We start from the raw sequence: 23,889 nt of genomic DNA on the forward strand, positions 1-23,889 counted from the left end.
CAAACAGTTAATGTCATAAATTTGCTTATTTGATTACTGATCACGAAATTGTGTGGAATCTTAAATATTTCTTATATTATGTCATTGTAATCATGTAATCACTAGTATGCAAGCAACAACGAGAGAGGAGTAGGCTATTTTATTTATAAGAATATTTTCACACCTGCATTCCAATCTACATCTTGATGTAATCCTTCCTCATGATGTTTTCATCAGCTGAATGGGAGACTAAACACTATTAAAGTGTGACAAGACTCACGCTGTGTGTGCAAGACATTCACACATCACAAGCCGATCAACTATTTAGCCCTTTTCGGTGAATCGCACCTGCAAAATCCTAAAACTTTTTTTCCAGGTTTAATTTATATTTTGAATAGACTCCGATTTTTGAACTCCACGATGTGGGTTTATGTTTTCTATTTTAATCGTTTAATGTCATTTTGAGTAGTGACCATGGTTTAAGGAAGGTGTACCTGTATGCAGGGTTGGAAATCTCAAGGATTAATAGTGGTGTTTTCCTTATTACATCACGTGTTGTTCTGAAAGCAAAAAGAAACAAATGAAACACGGAATATAGGCTGTCACGGAATGAAAACGCTGCCGGCTCGTGATGCGTGAATGGCTTGCACACGCTGAACGAGTCTGTGGGTATACTGCAGTCTCATCATTATAACTTTTTGTTTAGCCTCCCATTCAGCTCATGAAATCACGCTGCGTGATCATGAGGAAGGACTACATCAAGATGTAGATTGGAATGCAGGTGTGGAATTTCATATAAATAAAATAGTCTACTCCTCTCTCACCATTGCTGGCGTGTCAGTGGTTACCCCTCTGCATGCTAATGCTGGTACGCGTGCCATAGGCTGCCGACCCCCGGCCTACACAATGTATTTTCAGTTACAAGTATGTCTTCTGTGGTTTGACAGCTTGAATGAAACCTCTTCAAATCTACATACAGAGAAATTGCATAATAATTTCTAATCATAGAGTCATGTGATGCCATGCGAGGAGCAGACGTGTAAATGGCGAGCTCTGTGCACTTTGCTAGTTTTTAATTATTTTTGTGTCATAATCTGGTGAGGTTCGATACATCCTGCTACATATTTGTTCTTTGAAGTCAACATGGCAAAGAAGTCAAAATCCTTGGGCTCTGGAGATATCAAAAGACACTCAAACTGAAACCTCTGACAGGCCTGCAGACCAGGGACTCAGTTTGGACGGTGCGGCGGGAGAAATCCAGCGTCAACTGTCCAACATGTCTGCGATGCTGACGAAAGTTGTTGCTGACTTAGAGGATCTTGCTGTAATCGTCGAGTTAGTTACAAGATTGTCGGACGTCGAGAAACAGATCAATTATCTGGAGCCATCGGAAAGAGAATTAGCTGCTAATCTGCTAATGACTAAGATAGATTTGGAACATGTTTTTGAAAAAAATTTAAGATTTGGAGAACCGAAGTAGGCGAAATAACGTCAGAATTGTTGAAATATCTGAGCATGAGGAAGGCCGAGATATGGTGAAATTCCTAGACGAACTCTTCTCAAGTCTGCTCGGCATAACAGGCCATAAGATGGAAATCGAGCGAGCTCACAGAGTCCCAGCTCACAGATCCGCTGAGGGAGACAGGCCCTGATCAATTCTGGCCACATTTCTGAGATCATCCGATAAAGATCTTTTGTTGCGCGAGGCGAGGAGCAAAAGAAAGCATTCTTGGAAGAATCACAACATTTTCTTGTTCCTGGACTTTGCGAATTCGACAAGAGAGAAACATGATCAATTCAAGGAATACAAGAAACTCTTACATCAACGGAAGATCGCTTTTGCTCTGATGTTCCCGGCCAAGCTGAGAATATATACTAAGGATGTCCGCAAAGTATTTACATGTCCCAAGCAAGCCTTGTCTTTCATAGAAACAATGGTGGATGGAGTTTGTTTTGTGGAATAACATTCCTTCAAGAAACTTTTGCATTGATGGAAGATCGCTTTTACACTGAAGTTCCCGGCCAGATTGAGAATGGATACTAAGTATGGCCGCAAAATATCTACATGCCTACAAGCGATGTCTGTCATAAAATCTGTCATGTGGCCTTTGAGTGAACTTGACTCGCTCAATACACTCTTGACCGTCCGATGAACTGGGACATCTGTTTTGACGCCGGTTGGCGCTGTCGTGCGCGGGGTTAATGCGCACGTTTTCTATTTGTTTGGTTCTGAGGGAAGTTCGGGGTTTGATTGTTGCACTAATGGGGAATGTGGTCTTTATAATCTTGTTTTTGTCACAAAATCTATGTTTACTAATATGTCAAAATGTCAAATGTTAATATGAATGCATTATCTCTCTCCACATGGAATGTGAATGGGTTGGGGCCCCCCATAAAAAGAAGGAAGGTTATTTCTTTTCTTAACTGTAAGAAATATGAAATAGTGTTTCTTCAAGAAATGCATCTTTCCCCACAGGAAGCTGAAAAATTTGGGAAGATATGGGGTGGACATGTTTTCTTTAATGTTGGTTTAAGTAAGAGCAGGGGGGGTCATTATATTGATAAATAAACTTCTACAATTCAAATGTCTCAAACAGTTTAAAGATAAATTAGGAAGAGTCATTATAGTTTTAGCAGAAATTCAGGGGCAAATGTTGATTTTGTCTAATATTTACGCACCTAACGCTGATGATCAGGGCTTTTATATAGATCTTGAAGGGATGCTGCAAGCTGCTGGCATCCCTCATGATATAATATTGGGAGGAGACTCCCAATCTTTTGATGGACTCAGTCCTTGATCATAGTGAAGCAAAAGTGTGTAAGCCCCCTAGAGCAACATTGACGCTTCACAGGATGTGTAAAAAATCTTGGTCTTACAGATATTTGGAGACTTTTGAACCTATCTGGTAGGGACTATACATTTTTTTCATCAATCCATAAGATTTATTCTAGAATAGATTTTATAGAAGTCCCTCATTTCATCTGTTGTGGATTGCTCAGTTGGAATCATCTTAGTCTCAGATCACGCCCTGGTGAGTTTAGAGGTGTTGCCACATATAGAGAAAAATAAATCATATAGTTGGCGCTTTAATGTATCACTTTTGCAAAATCCTGATATTCCAACAAATGTTAAAGGATACTGTAAATCAGTATTTATATGGAGACCAACTGGTCCTAAATATCTTCTGTGGGCATGGCTTGGGAGGCACTTAAGGCAGTTCTTAGGGGTCGGATAATACAGTATGCCTCATTCATCAAAAAATCCAAAGCACGAGAGCTCGTGGAGTTGGAAGGGAATATTAAAAGTGCCAAGGCAGAGCTGAAGTGCCAAATGTTGTCTGACGGCCTCAGAGAATTGACCCGATTGAAATACAGATATAATACTATTTTGTCGCAGAAGGTGGAGTTTTGGCTATTCAGGGCAAGACAGTCATATTTTGAGTCGGGGGACAAAGCAGGGAAGCGTTTGGCTAGATATACAAAGCAGAGAGAGTCTTTTTCTACCATTCCCTCAGTGAAATCTGCTGGTGGTGAAATATTTACCTCAGCCATTGATATTAATAATGCTTTTAAAGAATTCTGTCTTGATCTCTATAGTTCCATGTCCTTGTCTACTGATGGAGATATTAGAAACTTTGTGGAACCATTAGAACTCCCTAAGCTGACGACGGAGCAAAAAAAATATCTTGATTCTGAGATTACCTTGGAGGAGCTTGGCGAAGTAATTAAGGCCTTGCCTACAGACAAGGCTCCAGGGCCAGATGGCTTTGCTGCTGAAATTTTTAGATCTTATGCTACAGAACTAGCTCCACTTTTATTAGCTTATATAAGTAAATATAAGTTAACTTATATAAGTTTATACGGAATCACTAAAGAATGGAAAGCTTTCACCAACCATGACACAAACCCGGATCAGTCTGATTCTTAAAAAAGGACAAAGATCCAAGCAAGTGTAAGAGTTACCATCCAATTTCCCTGATCCAGCTAGACGTTAAAGTTTTGTCAAAAGTTTTGGCTAATCGATTAAAAAAAGTTATGACATCTCTTATACATATAGATCAGGTGGGGTTTATTCGGTGCCGCAGCTCTTCTGATAACATTAGGCATTTCATCAATATCATGTGGTCAGTGGCGAATGATCAGACTTCGGTCGCGGCCATCTCACTTGACGCCAAAAAGGCGTTTGATATGGTAGAATGGGATTATCTTTTTAAGATGTTAGAAATATATGGGTTCGGGAAGACTTTTATTGGATGGATTAAGTTACTTTATAGACATCCTGTAGCTGCGGTACAAACAAATGGATTAATTTCAGACTATTTTATTCTGAACAGGGGCACCCAGCAGGGTTGCCCTCTTTCCCCATTATTGTTCTGTCTTGCCCTAGAACCATTAACAGTCGTGATAAAAAAGGAGGATGATTTTCCAGGGGTGATGGTGGGAGGTATGACACATAAGCTTTTGCTTTACGCAGATTATATTTTATTATTCATCTCCGACCCCACTAGATCTATGCCTTGCCTCTACAGAATTATTAACTCCTTTTATAAGTCCTCATGTTACAGAGTAAATTGGTCTAAATCCGAAGCTTTGGCTCTGACAGTGTACTGCCCAGTAATGGATTTTCAGCTGGGCACCTTCCAGTGGCCCAAACAGGGCATTAAGTATCTGGGCATTTTATTCCCAGCAAATTTGTCTGATTTAGTTAGTTAATTTTGACCCTTTAATAAAAAGTTTTTCGAGTGATGTGAGTAGGTGGGCTTCATTACATTTATCGATGATTGGGAAGGTTAATGTTATTAAAATGAATTGTATTCCAAAATTCAACTACCTACTACAATCTCTCCCTGTAGATGTCCCATTCTCTTATTTCAAGCAATCTGATAGCATAGCGAAGTCCTTCATTTGGAATGGTAAGCGTCCCAGATTACATTTCAATAAGTTACATAGGCCAGTTGACAAAGGTGGGCTAGGCCTAGCCAAGATTTTGTTTTATTATTATGCATTCGGTCTCAGACATTTGGCTCATTGGTCACTTCCATCTGAGAGAGCCCCTCCCTGGTTTGGTATTGAACAGAAAGTTCTTGCCCCTATTTTACCATTGCAAAGCCTTTCTGTTAAACTAATCGGAGAAGATAAGTCGCACCCCGTTATCTCGCATCTGCACGCGCTATGGACAAAAGTGTCCAGAGTGTTTAATTCGGACATTTATTTAAATGTTGCCTCGAGCATATGGCTAAACCCAAAATTGTGTATTGGTGAGTCCCCTTTCTGCTGGTCGGAGTGGATTGTGAGGGGGGTTAATACGCTCGGTGGCCTATATGAGAGTGGTGTGTTGAGATAATTTGAAAATTTGGTCCAACATTTCAGGATTCCCAGATCTCAGATCTTCAGGTACTTAAAACTGTGCCACCTGCTCTGTCCTATTTTGGGGAGTAGCATACACCCCCCCTAAAAGGGCAGATACTCTAGAAGTGGTGATTACTGCTTTTGGAAAAGGTCATGAGGCATCAGTGTACTACTCCCTGCTAATTCAGAGTCTGGGGGATGGAGCTTCAATTTCTCTCAAGAGATTATGGGAGAGAGATTTAAACTTGGTATTGGAGGAGAGAGTGTGGGCTAAGATTCTAAAAAACATCAAGTCTACATCTAGAGATTCAAGGGTGCGTCTGATGCAATTTAAGATTTTGAATCGATTATATTGGACACCCTCTAGATTGTATAGACTTGGTCTTAAAGACACACCCAGCTGCTGGCGATGCCAATCAGAAGACGAGGCACAACCCATGTTTTTTGGGGATGTGTTAAGATACAGGAATTTTGGTTGAAGATTCAAAGATTTATGTGTGACATTTTGGACACACAATTTTCATTTTGCCCCAGGCTGTGCATTTTGGGAGGTCATTCATTTTGGCGATAGCCACTTGAAAAGTTGGGTCCTGGTTATGGTTGCCAGGTGAATCATTCTCAGGGGTGGAAGACGGCTGGGGCAACCTCGTTTCGGAAGTGGTGTGGGGAGATGGGTGAGGTTGTAGCATTTGAGGAGGCGATTCATAGAAGGTTGGGAAAGTGGGATAATAAGAAGTGGGTTGGATATTTAGATTTTTTGGAGGGTTCTCAGGGAGGGGCAGTGGAGAGGGATTTTTGATTTGTAATTTTTAGTTTGATGTGTATGTGCACTCTTGTTTTTTGAAAGTATATATTTTAATTTTTTTTGTTAGAATTGTAAGTGACCACTGTAATGCGTGTTTGTGTCGGGTGGGGGATGTTCGGGGGGAGGGGTTTCATTTATACAACTGATTCCTTGTCTTATATTGTGTTTATCGTTTTTTGTGGATGGAATCAATAAAAATGTTAATAACAAAAAATTGTTTCTAATCATTCTGTTTGTGCAGTTAAAACAGTTTCATATACTAACCTGCAAACTTGTCAATGTCACTCTGTTAATTCTTAAAGAAGTAGAAAACCGTAACTTTTGTGCATATGCATCCTGTGCAAGAGCTCTAAAATACCGGACCTGTGTTGTGATACCTGTGCCTTGAGACCTGCTTCAGTAAATATTATAACACCCCCTTGTGGTTTCCCAATGCTTTAACACCAGACATTAAACAGAAGCCCAACTGAGTGAATTGGAAAGCATGCAAATTAGGCTTCTTATTTAAATGTCGGCTAATGTTAATATATCGATGCCACAAAAATATATTGATGAAATAACATGCCAATCAATAATCAATATTTTAAGACATGCCCAGCTGTAAGCGACATTGTAACAAATTGCTCAGTCTAAGTGTTTACAAGCATACTAATTCAAAAACAATTAATTTAGAAAAAGTTACCTTGTAATGCACAAGGATATCTAGAGTTAGAAAACATACACTTATATTTTCTGTGTAAATTATACTATCAGCCAAATATAGCATCCATTCAGCGATGCAAAATTCACTTGTAACAGGTCAGTATGTTCTAGTTCTTGATGGTTTAAATTAAAGGTTAGGCATTAACACTTTCACTGTAGTGTTGCATGGCTTTTTTCCTGACTTCAGTGAGCTGCCTTTGGCATGCACCAGGACCCTCATTAAAAGCCTGTCAGCAGTGCATCTGTAGGCCTGACAGCCACTCTGTTAACCTGCGGAAGCAGACAGCACATGGACAGACAGAAATTACCCTCATACACAACTCTCCTTCTGGCCCCCAGTTCCAAAACTGCAGCCGAGATTGTTGCTACTAGGGCAAGAGTTCTATTTACGTCCTGGAAATGCTTCTGATGCATAGCAGACAGCATGCTGTAATCACAAGAAATGTGGCTTTCTAAGCCCTCTCTGTGTCATGGTCTGTTTTCTGTCCATGTATCATTTGCAAGAAAAAGGATGATTAAGTCACAACAGTAGACAAACACAGTCTTAAAGGGGTTACTCTAAAATGAAAAGTCTGTAATTTTTAACTCAGATTATGTTTTTCCAAACATGTATGACTTACTTTCTTCCATGGAACATAGAATGAGATCTGTCACCATTCACTTTTATAGCATATTTTTTCATACTATGAAAGTGAATTTTTACTGAGGCTGTCATTTTTTTCTCCTTTTATATCCCATTTGAGTGAATGGTGACACATTTGTATGTATTTAAACACTGTGTTAACATTCTTAGCATTTAGTTGACCCTATTTTGGCAGCAATAACCTCCGCATGTGTCCTGTAATTGCAATTAATACCTGCACAATTTTGCTCCATTCCTCTTAACAATACTGTTTCAGCAGTATTCTTAAAATACATGGTGTGAATTGCTCTCCATTTATCATGGATGTTTTCTATTTACAGTTTACAGTAGAAGTTTACATACACCTTAGCCAAATACATTTAAACTCAGTTTTTCACAATTTCTGACATTTAATCGTAGAAAACATTCCCTGTCTTAGGTCAGTTAGGATCGTTACTTTATTTTAAGAAAGTGAAATGTCGGAATAATAGCAGAGAGAATTATTTATTTCAGCTTTTATTTCTTTCATCACATTTCCAGTGGGTCAGAAGTTTACATGCACTTTATTAGTATTTAATAGCATTGCCTTTAAATTGTTTAACTTGGAAAAATGTTTTGGGTAGCCTTCCACAAGCTTCTCACAATAAGTTGCTGGAATTTTGGCCCATTCATCCAGACAGAACTGGTGTAACTGAGTCAGGTTTGTAGGCCTCATTGCTCACACATGCTTTTTTAGTTCTGCCCACAAATTTTCTATTGGATTGAGGTCAGGGCTTTGTGATGGCCACTTGAATACCTTGACTTTGTTGTCCTTAAGACATTTTGCCACAACTTTGGAGGTATGCTTGTGGTCATTGTCCATTTGGAAGACCCATTTGCAACCAAGCTTTAACTTCCTGGCTGATGTCGTGAGATGTTGCTTCAATATATCCACATAATTTTCCTTCCTCATGATGCCATCTATTTTGTGAAGTACACCAGTCCCTCCTGCAGCAAAGCACCCCCACAACATGTTGCTGCCACCACCATGCTTCACGGTTGGGATGGTGTTCTGGCGGTTTTGGAGCAGTGGCTTCTTCCTTGCTGAGCAGCCTTTCAGGTTATGTCGATATAGGACTCGTTTTACTGTGGATATACACTGGTGGCCAAAAGTTTTGAATAATGTACAGATTTTGCTCTTATGGAAAGAATTTTATTTATTTTTTTTCACCAAAGTGGCATTCAACTGATCACAATTTATAGTTAGGACATTAATAACGTGAAAAATTACTATTACAATTTTTTTTTTTTTTTTTTCTTAAACTACTTCAAAGTGTTCTCATCAAAAAATCCTCCATGTGCAGCAATGACAGCTTCGCAGATCCTTGGCATTCTAGCTGTTAGTTTGTCCAGATACTCAGGTGACATTTCACCTCACGCTTCCTGTAGTCTTGTCGGGCACTTCTCACGCACCTTACAGTCTAGCTGATCCCACAAAAGCTCAATGGGGTTAAGATCCATAACACTCTTCTCCACTTATCTGTTGTCCAATATCTGTGTTTCTTTGTCCACTCTAACCTTTTCTTTTTGTTTTTCTGTTTCAAAAGTGACTTTTTCTTTGCAATTCTTCCCATAAGGCTTGCACCCCTGAGTCTTCTCTTTATTGTTGTACATGAAACTGGTGTTGAGCGGGTAGAATTCAATGCAGCTGTCAGCTGAGGACATGTGAGCCATATATTTCTCAAACTAGAGACTCTGATGTACTTATCCTCTTGTTTAGTTGTACATCTGGCCTTCCACATCTCTTTCTGTCCTTGTTAGAGCCAGTTGTCCTTTGTCTTTGAAGACTGGAGTGTGTACCTTTGTATGAAATCTTCAGTTTTTTGGCAATTTCAAGCATTATATAGTTTTCATTCCTCAAAACAATGATTGACTGATGAGTTTCTAGAGAAAGCTGTTTTGTTTTTGTTTTTTGCCATTTTTTTGTTGTTGCCATTTTTGACCTAATATTGACCTTAAGCCCATAAGCCAGTCAATTGCATACTATGGCAACTCAAAAACAAACACAAACACAAAGACAATGTTAAGCTTCATTTAACGAACCAAATAGCTTTCAGCTTTGTTTGATATAATGGCAAGTGATTTTCTAGTACCAAATTAGAAATGTAGCATGATTACTCAAGGATAAGGTGTTGGAGTGATGGCTGCTGGAAATAGGGCCTGTTTAGATTTTATCAAAAAATATTTTTTTACATCAGTAATGTCCTAACTATACTTTGTGATCAGTTGAATGTCACTTTTGTGAATTAAAGTACCAATTTCCTTCCAAAACTTTTGGCTGCCACTGTGTGTGTGTGTGTATATATATATATATATATATATATATATATATATATATATATATATATTTAAGCAATATCACATGAGCAAGAGTGCAATATGGCCCTACATCAGCACTGCTGTGATTTGGCCGCAGGCACGAGGCCGCAGGCCAAGTGCCATAGGTAATCACAGCAATGCTGATTTATGGCCATATAGCACGATTGTGAGTGTGATATTGCTTATATACAACAATTCGAGGAACAAGTAACTTTTTAAAAATGAGGAAAAACTGAGTACGGTCATGAAAACACATTTATGCATGGAACTACTTTCTTACGCGACCGATCAGAATCTGCCGTTACTGGTTCAAACCAAATGATGCGTCCAAGCCTCCGTTAGTAGTTCAAAAATGTCACTTCAGAAATAGTATCACGGCTTGTGCTGTTTCTACCAAGTTATTGGATAAACAAGGATGGATGGATGTGTGTGTGAGTGTGTGTGAGTGTGTGCGTGTGTGTGCGTGCGTGTGTGTTTGTGAGAGAGAGAGAGAGAGAGAGAGAGAGAGAGAGAGAGAGAGACGGAGCGTGTGCGATCACCTGTTGCCACTCCCAAGCAGAGATGCTGTCAGCTTTCTGAAGTTCAGCTTTCTCAGTGGAAAAATAGTCGACCAAGCGGGGGTATTTCTCTCTATTTTGCGGTAGCCGGTGCGCAAGAGTCATTCACTGTAGAAACTGCAACCTTCTCCGCCATTTTGAACAGTACTTTTTCTCCAATGTGGAAACTCCGGTAAGAGGTAAGTGCCTTGAGTTGTGTAATTAATCTGTCTGTTGTGTCTCAGCTGTGATGAGCCGTAATGCTTAAATTGTTAGTTTAAAGCAGTTTAAAGCTATTTTCTAGCTTTAGTTATGTAGCGTGCTGTTGTATGTAAACAGTGGCTGATGCGGATTCACTTCATGTCACCAACTGGCTCATATTACACACAAAAATAATCTTTTGCCACCACCTGCTGGCTAACATATGTAATGTAAAATATGTATATATATTCAATATATACACACAAAATCTGTATCTGTAGTCTAATTTGTCTTACATTTCAACAAAGAACTACTAAGTTGATTTTTCTTTTGGTGCCCTCTCAAAAACACCCCTGCACAGGAGGGAGTCTGTTTGTAGCCACTATTCACAAGCTAGCACAGAAGCTTTGGACAGATGAGATGTTCTGTGTGAGCTGGCATGGGGAAAAGAGGAAAGCATTTTCCCTTAGAGAGGGAGTGAGAGAAAGAGGAAGGTCAGAGGCTTGCGCATGTCTCTCCACTGTAGCCAGCCCATTACCATCTGCTTTCTGATCCTCCATCTCGAAGAATCCCAGTCGGACCACGAATGTTGGAGAGCCCGGGTTCCTCATCCATCCACACTGGCGGGAACTCCATTACGTCCTGATGGAAAGCGATGGAAAACCAACTGGGGATACAGGGCCGTGCAAGTACAATTCATGGTCACACGGCCTGGCGCAGACAGGCAATCTACTGTGATGAAGATGCCCTTTACCCACCCCGCCTGCGTCCTCTAGGATCCCCTTCAAGCCCAGCTGAGCTCAGCACCCACTCATCCTGAACCCAAACACAACCACACATCAAATTAGAGAGCAGCTAACACTGGGGTCTCCAGGGGGGTTGAGACAGGTGGTGCTTTGGGATCTGTTTGATGCAAGTGTGTTATTTCTGTTAAGAAATATTCTGTTCACTTCAGCTAGATGTCAAAGGTGAATCCACATGCCCACTGTATGAATAAACGTTGTTCTTGCCCTTTATCCACAAAGGATGTGCAAAACTACATAGGTTGCATGAACGACTAGCCAACTTATCGGTCTTGATGGATAGTTCACCAAAAAAATAAATAAAATAAATTTACCAAACTCATATTAATTTCTCCTGTGAAGCACAAAAGGAGATACTAGGCAGAATGCTAGCCTCATTCACTTTCATTGCATCTTTTTTTTTCCATACAATGAAAGTGAATGGTGACAGAGGCTGCAAGTCTTTAAAGGAATAGTTCATCTAAAAATAAAAATTCTCTCATCAATTACTCACCATCATGCCAAGTGTTAAAAGTGTATGACTTTTCTTTCTTCTGCTGAACATGAGAAAATATTTTTTTGAAGAATATCTCAACTCTGTTGGTCCTCACGATGCAAGTGAATGGTGACCAGATCTCAGAAGGTCCAAAACGGACATAAAGGCAACATAAAAGTAATCCATATGACTCCAGTGGTTAAATCCATATTTTCAGAAGCAATATAATAGGTGAGGGTGATAAACAGATCGATATTTAAGTCCTTTTTTAATGTACATCTACACTTTCACACATTCTGGTTTAGAAGTGACATTTCACATTCAGCCACCTATTGGTTGGGGCTAGGAAAAGGTGGATATTTAGTAAAAAGGACTTAAATAAATAAGAAAAATAAGAAAAGTCGACCTTACTTATCAACTAGTTGGATGTTGGATGGCTGTCCATCTTGTCAGCAATTGTGCAGCTGTTCAAAACAAAGCCAATCTTACCTTCAAACGTCACTGGGTTTCAAAAATGAGTTTATATTTCATCTAATATAGCAGGGGTTTTATTGTTAATTTACATGCCTTCTGAGAGTGGGTTTTTAAATTATTCAAATGAGTTTTTATTAGTTTTAGCTGTAAAGTGGATCTAATTAGTCTGATGAGAATGCAATAATTTTGTTGCACCACCACACTTGAGACCCACATAACAGTCTGGTAAACAAAATGCCCTCCTGCAATGTTCTTTCATTCAATTTAACTGCAGTAACAGCCTAACAAGAGAGGTCCAGCAGGGTTGATTTTCTCTGTGCTGTTCTGTGTCCCCATGCAGGTGCCGTACGTGAAGGTGGCTCCAGAGGACATACTGAAGGTACAGTTTCCTCGCTTTACTACGCTGGACCTAAGGCCCACAAACACAGACATCAGCATGGCTGTGGCAGGACTCCTAACCTTCTTCAACAGCAGCACGTCATGTCTCATTTGTGCTCAGGCCGATTGTGAGTATCTTAAATTAAGCTATTAAAAGAATAGTTCACCCAAAAATGAGAATTCTGCCACTATTTACTCGATTCAATTCTAATGTGCTTTATTGGCATGACAAACATTATAATGTATTGCCAAAGCATTTACCTCATTACAAAATTATCTCAGCCTCATGTTGTTCCAAACCCATATGCTGATATTTTTCTCTGTGGATCAAAAATGGAAAATATTGGAGAATAATGAAGAATTTCCTTACAATGACAGTTCATAGTGACCAAGTCTGTTAAGCACCAAAAAGGACCAAACAAATCACCATAAAAGTAGTTAACATGACTCGTGTACTATATTCCAAGTCTTCTGAAACCATATGATAGCTTTATTGTCAGGAACAGACCCAAATTTAGGTTATTCACTGAAAATCTTGCAACTCGACAGCAGTTCTAATTAAATATGGCACCTAAGCTGGAGTGGAGTGGATGATTTTCAGTGAATAATCCACACTGTTGTATAGCTTCGGAAGACTTTGAATATAGCACACAGGTCATATTAGCTACTTTAATGGTGCTTTTTGTCCTTTTTTGGAGCTTGACAGACATGGTCACTGTGAACTGTCATTGTACGGAAAATAGCTGATTTAAAATTATTTTCTGTTGAATTGAAAAAAAAAGAACTGCATACAGGTATGTAATGACATGGGGAGAGTAAATAATGGCAGAATTCTAATTTTTGGGTGAACTATTCCTTTAATTATAATTACTACACCCTATCCCTAACACCGCATCTTTAAGACAGCTTTTGGCATTTTTTTGTTTTTTTGTTTAATTAAAACATCTTTTAATCCCTTTATGAACCCACTATGTATCTTTTTCAGGTTTTACAATCACTGTAGGGACATCTGTTCCAAAGCAAAACCACACAAAGTAGAGGATTACAAAGTGATACATTACTGTAATCTAATTACTTTTAGGCACACAAAGTAGTGTAACACATTACATTTAAACATTTTGTAATCAAATTACAGTTATTGACTTTCAATGAAAGTAATTAGTGTAGCATCTGGACCAATCAGACCCACAATTATTCATAATTTAATGAATAATCCAACAGACGTCTCAAGACAGTAACAAGCAAAGGTCCAAGTAGGCCCAAGCAGACTTCGAGATGTCTGCTCTCCCACTAATCATTATCTGCTCTTACTCCCCCTTTGCTGACACTGGTCCAGCAACTAGTGGACCTCAGAGACATTCCAGGTGGGAGAAGATAGCCACATGCAAAAGCAAAGGAATGTGGCTGAGAACAAACTCACTCCCCCATAGGAAAGACACATAAAGCCCATAAAACAGACTTTTCTTCATTAATTTATAGACAAACTGTTCTATAAATGAACATGCATATCCTCAGGACATTGTGTGTATGATTATCACTGTCTCGTATAGTGTCTTTTGTACTGTATACCGTTTTGTGCATTCTTTATGACAGAGCCTCTAGATAATGTAAAATTATTGGTATCATGCTTCCTATCAAATTAATCTTTGTGTGATGCCCTAAACATTGGAGTATAGCACCCCCTTTTAGCATGCATTGTATGCTTGTTATATTAATAAGAGCATAGAGGGGCACAAACTGCCAGCTTACTCCAATCATGCAAATGAGTCAGCTTCCAAACAAAGGAATATTTTCCGCTGGAAAATTGCACCTTTCTCATTGGTCAAGCCAAACTCGAGAGGAGTGACCTCCCTCAGGAGTTAAAGGGCACTGTCGGAGTGACCTCCCTCGCTCTCTCTTCCCTCTTTCTCTCTCCCTTCTGCTCATGGTTGCTGTTAGTGTGGGACTGGAAACACCCGGTCCGACCGTGAGGTCGCGGGCCAGCAGGCCTCAAACACGTCAAGCCATGTGTAACTTCCTTGACCATAACAGAGTCAAACTAACACTGCAAGTTCATCATCATTTCTTCATTAAACTTGGAAGAAATTGATTGCAAATTCAACACCATCGACTCAAGGAACCATCAAGACTTTCTCCTGAGACTGCATCCGGGAGCTCTCTCAACAGCCAAGGCATTGCAAGTATCGTACAATTAACTAACTAAACAGAGGTTTAGTATAAGCTGTGAACCCCATTGTTAACAAAGGTGCTATCAACGTAAATCAACGTCAATTTAACGATTTGATCACAGCTACATGCTAAGAAAGAGTAATTATTCTGTGGCCACGAAAAATATCCTTTCTGGGAGTTGACAGACGATCAGTACTGAGTGTTCACTGGATGAACAGATTAATTGATTGTAATGTTAATTCAGCTACATCAAGTTAATTCTACTAACTGATCCAAATGTTTATAATTCATTATAACGTGTTATAATTAATTATTCATATTTCCATTTTAAAGATAATTTGACTGTGGTATATTTTGATAAATAATCTCATCCCTGTTTTTAAAAGATTTCGCTTAAAAACTGTACCTAAATATGTGTAATATTATTTTCAATAAGCCATGAGAATAATATTACTCCAATAAGTGAATTAATCATAATTCCCTTATTAAAGCTAATTCCTTACAATAGAAATTGTGAGCGGATACAACGAGACATTGTATTACGATTTTAATGGTGGAGAATTTTATTCAGACAAATAATCTAGTTATTTGTCATTTATCTAATTTATAATGGTTGTTGAACGTGACTAATTCCCTTATAAATTTCCTTACATAATAATGTAGAATAAGGACAGTTTAATTTAATTCCTACAATTCCCGTGTACATTTACACTACCAAATTCGCTACATTAGTTTTAAGTGCATTACGTTGGTTACAAATATTTCTATATATATATATATATATATATATATATATATATATATATATATGTGTGTGTGTGTGTGTGTGAAATACAGTTAAAATGTGAATTCATATGTTCATATATTTGTCTGTTTGCATTTCTGTGACAGCTGAAGGGTGACAATAAACAAGGAGGAAATAGACATTAATTTGAATTTGTTGAGTGGAAAAACAAACAAAAATTTTTAGAAAGTAAATGAATTAGTAATGTGATTACTTTTTAAATGAAATAATCAGTCAAGTAATCGAATTATAATTTTAGAGAAGTAGTTATTCATTTGTAGTGGATTGCTTTTTTTTAGTAACTTACCCAACACTGTTTACATAGAACAGATACATAAATTTCATTAAATGCCATGGTTTTCATACATCACATTAAATTCTATAAAGAATTACCTAACTGATCTATTAGATTCCAATTCTGCATGTGCTGTAATTGCATGTTCTGCTCCACACTTTCCTGAATGTCACACATAGAATTGCCTGCATCTGTCATGCAGCAGATGTCCTCATGTATTTATTGTTACAGCTGCACACTTGCTGTATACAGAGAGCAAAATTTTTCATAAAGCAATTTTTGCCTTTGTAAAAATTTTTAGATTCAAGGCAACTCGAATACTCTGATGAGAGTTACATTCCACTAATTATTAAGGAAAGACAGCTGCTTAGGAAATCTCACAGCTCCACACTCTTTTGATGGTGACATTGATTTTTATTTTATACTTCATGATCCGCTACTGTACTGCACAGTTGTACTGTTTTTCATCCCTTCTTTTTCTCCATCTGTGTCTTTTAGGCATTCATCATTTGTGCTATCACATTCATTCACCATCAGACACTCACCCCCGCTGCTAAAATCAGCGTGCTCCACTCAAACAGAGATGTCCATGGAATGAATGGCTGAAGGTTAATATCAAACCCACTCCACTTAAAGAAAAGACAGCTGACGGATGACCCTTTGCAAAGTCTCCTTTTGACACACATTGAGTTCAACTTGGTTGCGGATTAAAGTTTAGTATTCTGCCATCCCATCTCAGAGTGAGGATGCCGCAAATTACCCAGAGAATCCAAACAAAGTCACAGTGGCCCTTCAGACAGTAGTTACCTTTCTCTGTAATCAGCTTAAGGCTTTGAAGTGGAACGGCTTTAATTCCCTCTAAGGCTTCAGAGAGGGGTGTAAAGAGATTGTTCAAATGCTCCTTGGATCGCATCATTAATATGGATAAATGTTTTCCAACTGAACCCTTACAAAAATCGAGAGTTCATGGCAAATATGTCACAAATTTATGTCATATCCACCTTTTCACTCATAACAATGTGAGAGTGCCCTCAGTCTGCTCGTATGAATGTAACTCATCATTAGAAAGTGTTTAACCACTGTTCAAATGCTCCTCGGATCACATAATTTATATGGATAAATGTTTTCCAACTGACTAAATATTAAATGGAACAAATTACAATAAAATGCAATGTAATCCCGTCAGTACTCAAAATACTTTTTGAATGTAACTGTATTCTGATTACCAACTATTTAAATTGTAACTGTAGTGGAATACAGTTACTAATATTTTGTATTTTAAATAAGTAACGTTGTAACATGTATTTGTATACTCCCCAACCCTGATCACAAAACAAATCTATGTGCCTGGCACAAGTAACGGTGTGCTCAGAACACAGGCGGTAAACACAAAGATGGGGAATTGCGCTGTGCAAACTGTGTTTTTTGTGAGCACGTTTGCTCCCGTTACCTGATTTGCATAATTCCTTTAGTGAACCAGGCACTAAAGCAGAGACTATTTAGCAGAGATGGCCACTTTTATTAAAATGATTGAGAGAAATTGAAACGCCCAACGGTCAGCAGATGTAGAAACGGAAGTCCCACCTTACAGGTAAAAGATCCAATCGCCTTTTAGATACAGACATCGCCTGTCAGTCGACTCGAAAATGCTCATGCACATTAGCTGTACAATCCGGGACAATTGCATTGTTTAGCATGATCTTAGGTAAAGAAGCACAGTTTAGTATACCAGTGTTGTCAGATTTTACTGCTGATTTGAAATATGTTCTTTGTTCGTAATCTTCTTGACAAACCATTTTGGAGATTTCTGTCTTTCCCCATTCAAGCAGATAGGAGCTGCACTTGTATGCCGCTTGTTTACATAGAAAAAATAGCTGCCCAGCCTGCCCGAGAGCATTACAAAGATGGCCGCCGAGTGGACTGACTTGCTAAAAAAAACTTTGGCTGAAGTAAACCAGACAGCGCTTACAAATAAACGGCAATATTTGCAGGTGCAATTCATTCTTTGTGGATTCCGCCTTTGTCACAGCTCTTGACACAGGCTGTGGATGATTTGCATGCCATCCTGATCTTATTTAAAATAGCAATATCTGATGTTTATCTCAGTTTTGTGTCCTAGAAAGACTCTAATGTTTTGCTCATTCTCCCAGAGAAACCTAAAGGCAGACATTGTTGAAAGTAACTTAGAGTTTTGTTGTTTGGTACACTTTAATGTTCAGATAGAAATGTTAACTATTTTACAGTCATGCTAACACTACAACACAAAGGTTTTCCCTTTGTGCATCTAGAGTAAAAGCCCAACTTTCCACACAGAGATAAGTTTAGATCAAAAGAGGGAATGCAAGATAGCATTGTTTTCCAGCTAATAATTGGTGTATGCACTCCCTGAGGAATTATTTTGGAAAGTAAAGGAAATTCACTGCAGTGATGGGCCTAACAGAAAATACTTTATGACAGAAAACTTCTAGAAAACCTCACCACTGTGTTTTTGTCTCCTACAAACATCTCCTAAGAGCCATGCTAAATTTAGCAGCATTCCAGCATAACCTAAATTAATTCTAACTGTGTTTAAGTGTCTTATTTCCTAAATCATATTTAATTTGTCATGTCTATTTAGTGTTGGCATGCACTGCTATTCATAAAGGATCTTTTTTGTTGTACTGTTGGAAAGTCATATTGTAATCAAGTGAAGGAAACATATAGTTTGATTGTGAACGTGACTAAGCTAAATAAGCTAAGCTAAATTAACTAAATCTTGAAAAACGCTGATGCTTGGAAAGTGTTAAAGCTTTAGAAGTCTTTTGAAACTGATGCAACAGTTTGTTGACACCCCACAGTGTGTGTGAATATGTATTGTATGTTATTTGAAATATAAGTGCTAAACTGAGGTTTCTTCCTTCAGATGAAAAATATCTATATATAAGCGCACAGTGTATAGTGCGTCATTTGTGAACCTTGTGAATCCATAGCTTGTGAACCTCTTTCTTGTCTTTGACCAATTGTAAAGTACCCTTGTAAGACTATCTTGCCCAAACATAAAAATAGTTAAAAGCATCATCACATTTTTATCTCTAATAAACAAATGCACCTTTGGCATTTTCATTACTACACTGAAAACCCTAATAAGTTCATTGCTCTCATTTGATTGAGTAAACTCGTTCCCTCAATTGAATAATGGGGTTTCACAAAACTTGAGTATTTAAGTTCAATTAACTTGGTTTTCAAGTAGAGGGAATTTAACTATTAAAGTTGAGTTAACTACATGCAAGTAGACTTAACTCAGATTTGAATTTAAATATTGTTGTTTCTACTGTTGTACATTTTAATTGAATTGATTCAGTTTTAGATCAAACAACAGCACAGCTCAAATAAAGATGATAACTGATTCTAGGTCAGTTATTAAATAATTATTTACAGAAATGCATATATGCACTTCAGCTGCATATACACAAAGAGACCTGAGATAGTGTGACCAGGGTACAACTTGACCAAAGAGACACAGATCACCCTAATGGTGACATTACACCAAACAACTATTTGCAACAAAGCATACTGTAAACCCTAAAGTTGTCATTAATGTAAAAATCAAGTTGTCTTAATTAAGTATTACTTGAAATTTGGCTATGGGGAATACCCACAATCCCTTGCTGTTTGAATTATGTTTCCTTGGTCAGAGGGAACAGATTGGGGAATTTAAATAATTGTTATTAAGAATTCATAGATGTTTTATCTCTTTTGTTGTATTATTTATACTGTTTGCTAAGGCAAATCTATTACTACAGCTCATACTTACGGTTAGGGATTTGAACAAATCTCTAACCCTAATTATTAAACGTGAGCACATAATTCAGCCACTGTTTGTATTACGGACATGAACGATACCCCACATTGTGTGGCCAATTGAAGAGACGTGTGCTGTTCTAAGTGGCTTACAATTTCCACTGGCCATTGTTCTTGGTAAGCATTTAGTAGGTGATAAAACAGAAAATTCACAGACTTACATTGAAGGAGGTACCCAAGGGTCCAGAATATCATTGAGACCTACTTTTGACTTGAGCCAGTAAGCAACCACCTAGAACACCCTAGCTTCATGTCAGAGAGTTTTGTATGGGCTTTTGAAAATATACAAATCTAGTTTTATTTATTATGTTATTGATATGGATGGCCAGAATACTTGCATAAAGTTCATACAATTTGGGAGTTATGGAGGAGAGTTTTGCTCTTAAATCATTCTCATTATATCAGTTTATAAAATACTGTAAGCAACTGTAACTGACTGATTGAAAAAATGTTTGCCAAGGCGAAATTAAATGGATGATAATTTCATGCCTTGGAACAGTTGCTATGTTTGTAATGTGATATTTTAGTTGTCAATAAAATACTGACATGTGTGAGATTTTCCACCATTACAAATATGTTCCCAAACCACGGTTTGGAAACGACTGCTATAGAGAAGCATATTCACACTTTTTTACTCTTAGTGGTTGATGTGTTTGTCGACCTGGAACAAATATGTACTCACCATTGGCTAACTGCTTTGCGAAATGGGTTTGGGCCCATTGTAGTCACTTCTGCTACAGCTGGGAAATGTTACCGTGGTGCAGAATGGGCTTTTGAGCATGAGGGTTGAGAGGAAATGCTGTGAGCTGTAGTGACTGCCCTTCAATGCATCTCCACAGAAAGTGGATGATGACTCCCCGTGCTGTCGCAGAAATAGCCCAGCTCAGCTGTGCATCTGTGTTTCTGTTACTCTGTTTCTTTTTCTCTCATGCACTTTCTCGCAGGATGTACATGTCTCATTAATCACTTTGCATGTTGACAGCTTAATAGAGCATGGCCCACTCATGAATACTTCACACACTGTCCTGTTGTGATGACACGGTACAGGAAGGGAAGTCATTAATTCGACCAATCTGCTGTACTGATAGCCAGGTTGCCGTTGCACATAGATGTGCCTATAAACATCCTCTGGATGAGGTTCTAGACTTCCCAACTGGATGCGCACAGTCTCGCATAGCCAGACCTTTGACTAAATGACATAAGGTCTGGGACTTGGACTTGGCGTAGTTTTTGTGCGTTTATGCACAAAAGTCAGATTTTGCGTATGCCCTAAATGTTTTAAATGTATAAAACCGAATATATGCCAGAACCTGGGCAAAGTTCCCCTTTATAAATTCCAGTTAGCAGGAGATTGTGCATACATGCACATGCTTTATTCCACACCCCGTCTCCTCCCCAAAATACCATACAGTACATTGAGCTTACAATGCCTGTTTTTACTATGCATAACCTCATCTTCAAAATTACCATATGCATATTGCCATCCAGATACTACCATGTTTAATGGTATGAGAAACTATAGAAGATAATACACATACTGAAGCCTCCATGTTGCATATGAATAGATGCTGCTGCTAAAAATCATTTCTTATTTTTTGTTTTGTGTGTGTGTGTGTGTGTGTAAAAATATCTAAACATGATTTTTTAGAATTTACCTGAGAAGCATAATTATATATTAAGACTTGTTTATGAAGAATATATCTTATATTATTTAAGTGTCTTTTAAAAATTATTTTTGACTGTATTAAGCATAAACCTAACCTAAATTTTGCTTCTCAGGTCATTTTTATAAATCGTTCTTAGGATGTTTTTATAGAGGGACCTCGTCCATGCCATTGCAGCAAATAGAATATTGTTTGTGAAAGAATATGCTAATAAAAATAATGTCATACTGCTAAAATGATGTCCTTGCAGTTATTTGAAATATAGTATGTAACAATTGTTCAATCGTAAACAACTGTTATTAAATCTAAATATTCAATATATAGTAAAATATTGAAGTCAAATATTATTTACTATATGTGGGTTCATCATTTAAGCAGTTAAGATGCATATTGCATGTGTGACGGTAGTTGTCATTTATAATATCCTATTTCTCCGGCTTTAGAAGTGTAAGTGTTAATTATGTCGGACATTAACCTGTACATGTCCGACATAATCATACAGGCCCACTGAACCAAGTTTAAACTTGTTTTTTCAATATTTCAGAAAAAAATAAATAAATACATATTTATTTGCTGTAAACCAAAGACATCCATTTATAATAATTTTTTATTAACATTTACAAACATGATTACATTGTTTAAAATATAATTAAAACTGCAGAACTGCCAATATCAACCACTGAAATATGCTGCTCAATATAACTATTTTGATAGTGAAACATTTATTCAAATAATGGCGCAAAAGTCTCTGCAAATGGTTGAACACGCAAAAAATAGCATACAGTATGTATAGACTTTATGATAAGAAATTCTGTTTGTCCAAAAGTAATAAGTACTGATTATTTCATACTCATAATTGAGGGAAAAAAAGCAGAATATGCAGCTCTGTTCCAGGATATCTAGTTTAGTTGCTACGAAGTGCCTTTTTTATCTTTTAATCTTTTAAATATTTGATGCTACTAACCCGGGGCTGGATTCACAAAGCATTCGTTAGAATAAAATTCTTCTTAGCTACTATTTTATTATTTTCTGATTTAAGAAAAAAGTTAAGAATATTTTGTATTCCTGAAAAATACTTCTTAAGAATGTTTTGATCTTTTTTCAACCTTCATCTATAGCTAGATACCTTCTTACAAACTTCTTGTAAATATTCATTGTACTTTATCAAAAGTATTCATTATATCAACCTAGTGTAACGCTGGGTTCAAGGAGAGGAAGAGGAAGAGAGGAGACATAGGAGTTGATTCTTTCAATCTTTTAATTATAATCGCTGGAGTAGAACAAACGCTGGAGTGGAACATACAATACATTTTAACATCAAAACTTAACACAATGTAACACTTCAAGGACTGACAAAGGAATGGGCAAAACTAGAGGATATTTATACAAAAGGAACTAATGAGGGAATGGAATACAGGTGAGGATAATAAGAAAAAGATGGAAGTGATGAGGGTAGTGAAACATGGGAGATGTAGTCCAGAGGAAAACTTCAAAATAAGAGTCCTTGAAAAAAGTGAGGGAGACAGACTGTGACATTACCTACCACCACCCCCCACCGCCCGACTCCTGGCGCCCAAAGACGAAAGAGGAGGGTAGGGTGACTCAGAAGGTGAAGGAGGATCCAAGGACCCCACGAGGGACCCCGGTTACGCCAATAGGCTGACGGCCCACGTTGGAGACAAGGGGATGTAGCGCCGAGGTGTTGATGAGGGATCGGTGGGCCAAGGTGGAGTCCAGGGCTCAGAGGGCCAAGGCGGAGTCAGAGGGTCGACAGATCCCCTTGCATGTGAAAACTCAGGGGTCAATGATCAAGCCGGTGACTTGGGGGGAACCGGCTGACCAGGAGGAGGAGGAGGAGGAGGTGTCTTGAGTGGAGCCAGTGGAGGAGGAAGGGCCAGGGTACTGGACAGAACCAGAGTGTCCATTAAGCTGGCTGGAACCAGCGAAGGATGAAGGGTAGTTAGGGTGGGAACTAGGGCAGGGAGCAAGTCCAGGTCTATTAGCTTGGCGAGAGCTGGCTCAGGAGTGGTCAATGCAACAGGCATTGGCACTGGGATGGTTGAGGTTACAAGCACTGGCTCTGGGACGGTCGGGGCTACAGGCACTGGCTCTGGGACGGTCGGGGCTACAGGCACTGGCTCTGGGACGGTCATGGAAGGAGTTTCTTCCTCGTGGGTCGTTAGAGGTGAGAGGAGATGTAGGGACAGCGTTGCTTAGATATATTCTAAAATGGGAAGATTCTCCACTTGCGGAAGGGCTGTGGGATGATGGAAGTTTAAGCCCTTTCCTTAAATGGCACAGAGGTAGGGGTCCGATTCAGTGGAGGAAGTGACGAGTTGACAGAATTTGATGGTGTAATCCAGGAGACGAAGGTCTTGTTTAAATAATTCCATTAAAGGACTAGTCAGCTCCATGACTAAATGTGTTGTGCTTGTCGGGGTCTGGCTTTCTGGGA

General features: G+C 38.4%; 1 protein-coding gene across 2 annotated transcripts in view; it reads left to right on the forward strand.

The window, feature by feature from the left end:
- LOC127421978 (glutamate receptor ionotropic, kainate 4-like) overlaps nucleotides 1-23,889 on the forward strand; it is a 620,965-nt gene that overhangs the window by 407,951 nt on the left and 189,125 nt on the right. For both annotated transcript variants that reach the window (XM_051665249.1, XM_051665250.1), the window contains exon 6: nucleotides 12,645-12,810. In XM_051665249.1, the coding sequence (XP_051521209.1) occupies nucleotides 12,645-12,810 (166 nt within the window). The remainder of the gene's footprint in view (nucleotides 1-12,644; nucleotides 12,811-23,889) is intronic.

This window comes from Myxocyprinus asiaticus, chromosome 31 (assembly GCF_019703515.2).
Source record: "Myxocyprinus asiaticus isolate MX2 ecotype Aquarium Trade chromosome 31, UBuf_Myxa_2, whole genome shotgun sequence".
Lineage (NCBI taxonomy): Eukaryota > Metazoa > Chordata > Actinopteri > Cypriniformes > Catostomidae > Myxocyprinus > Myxocyprinus asiaticus.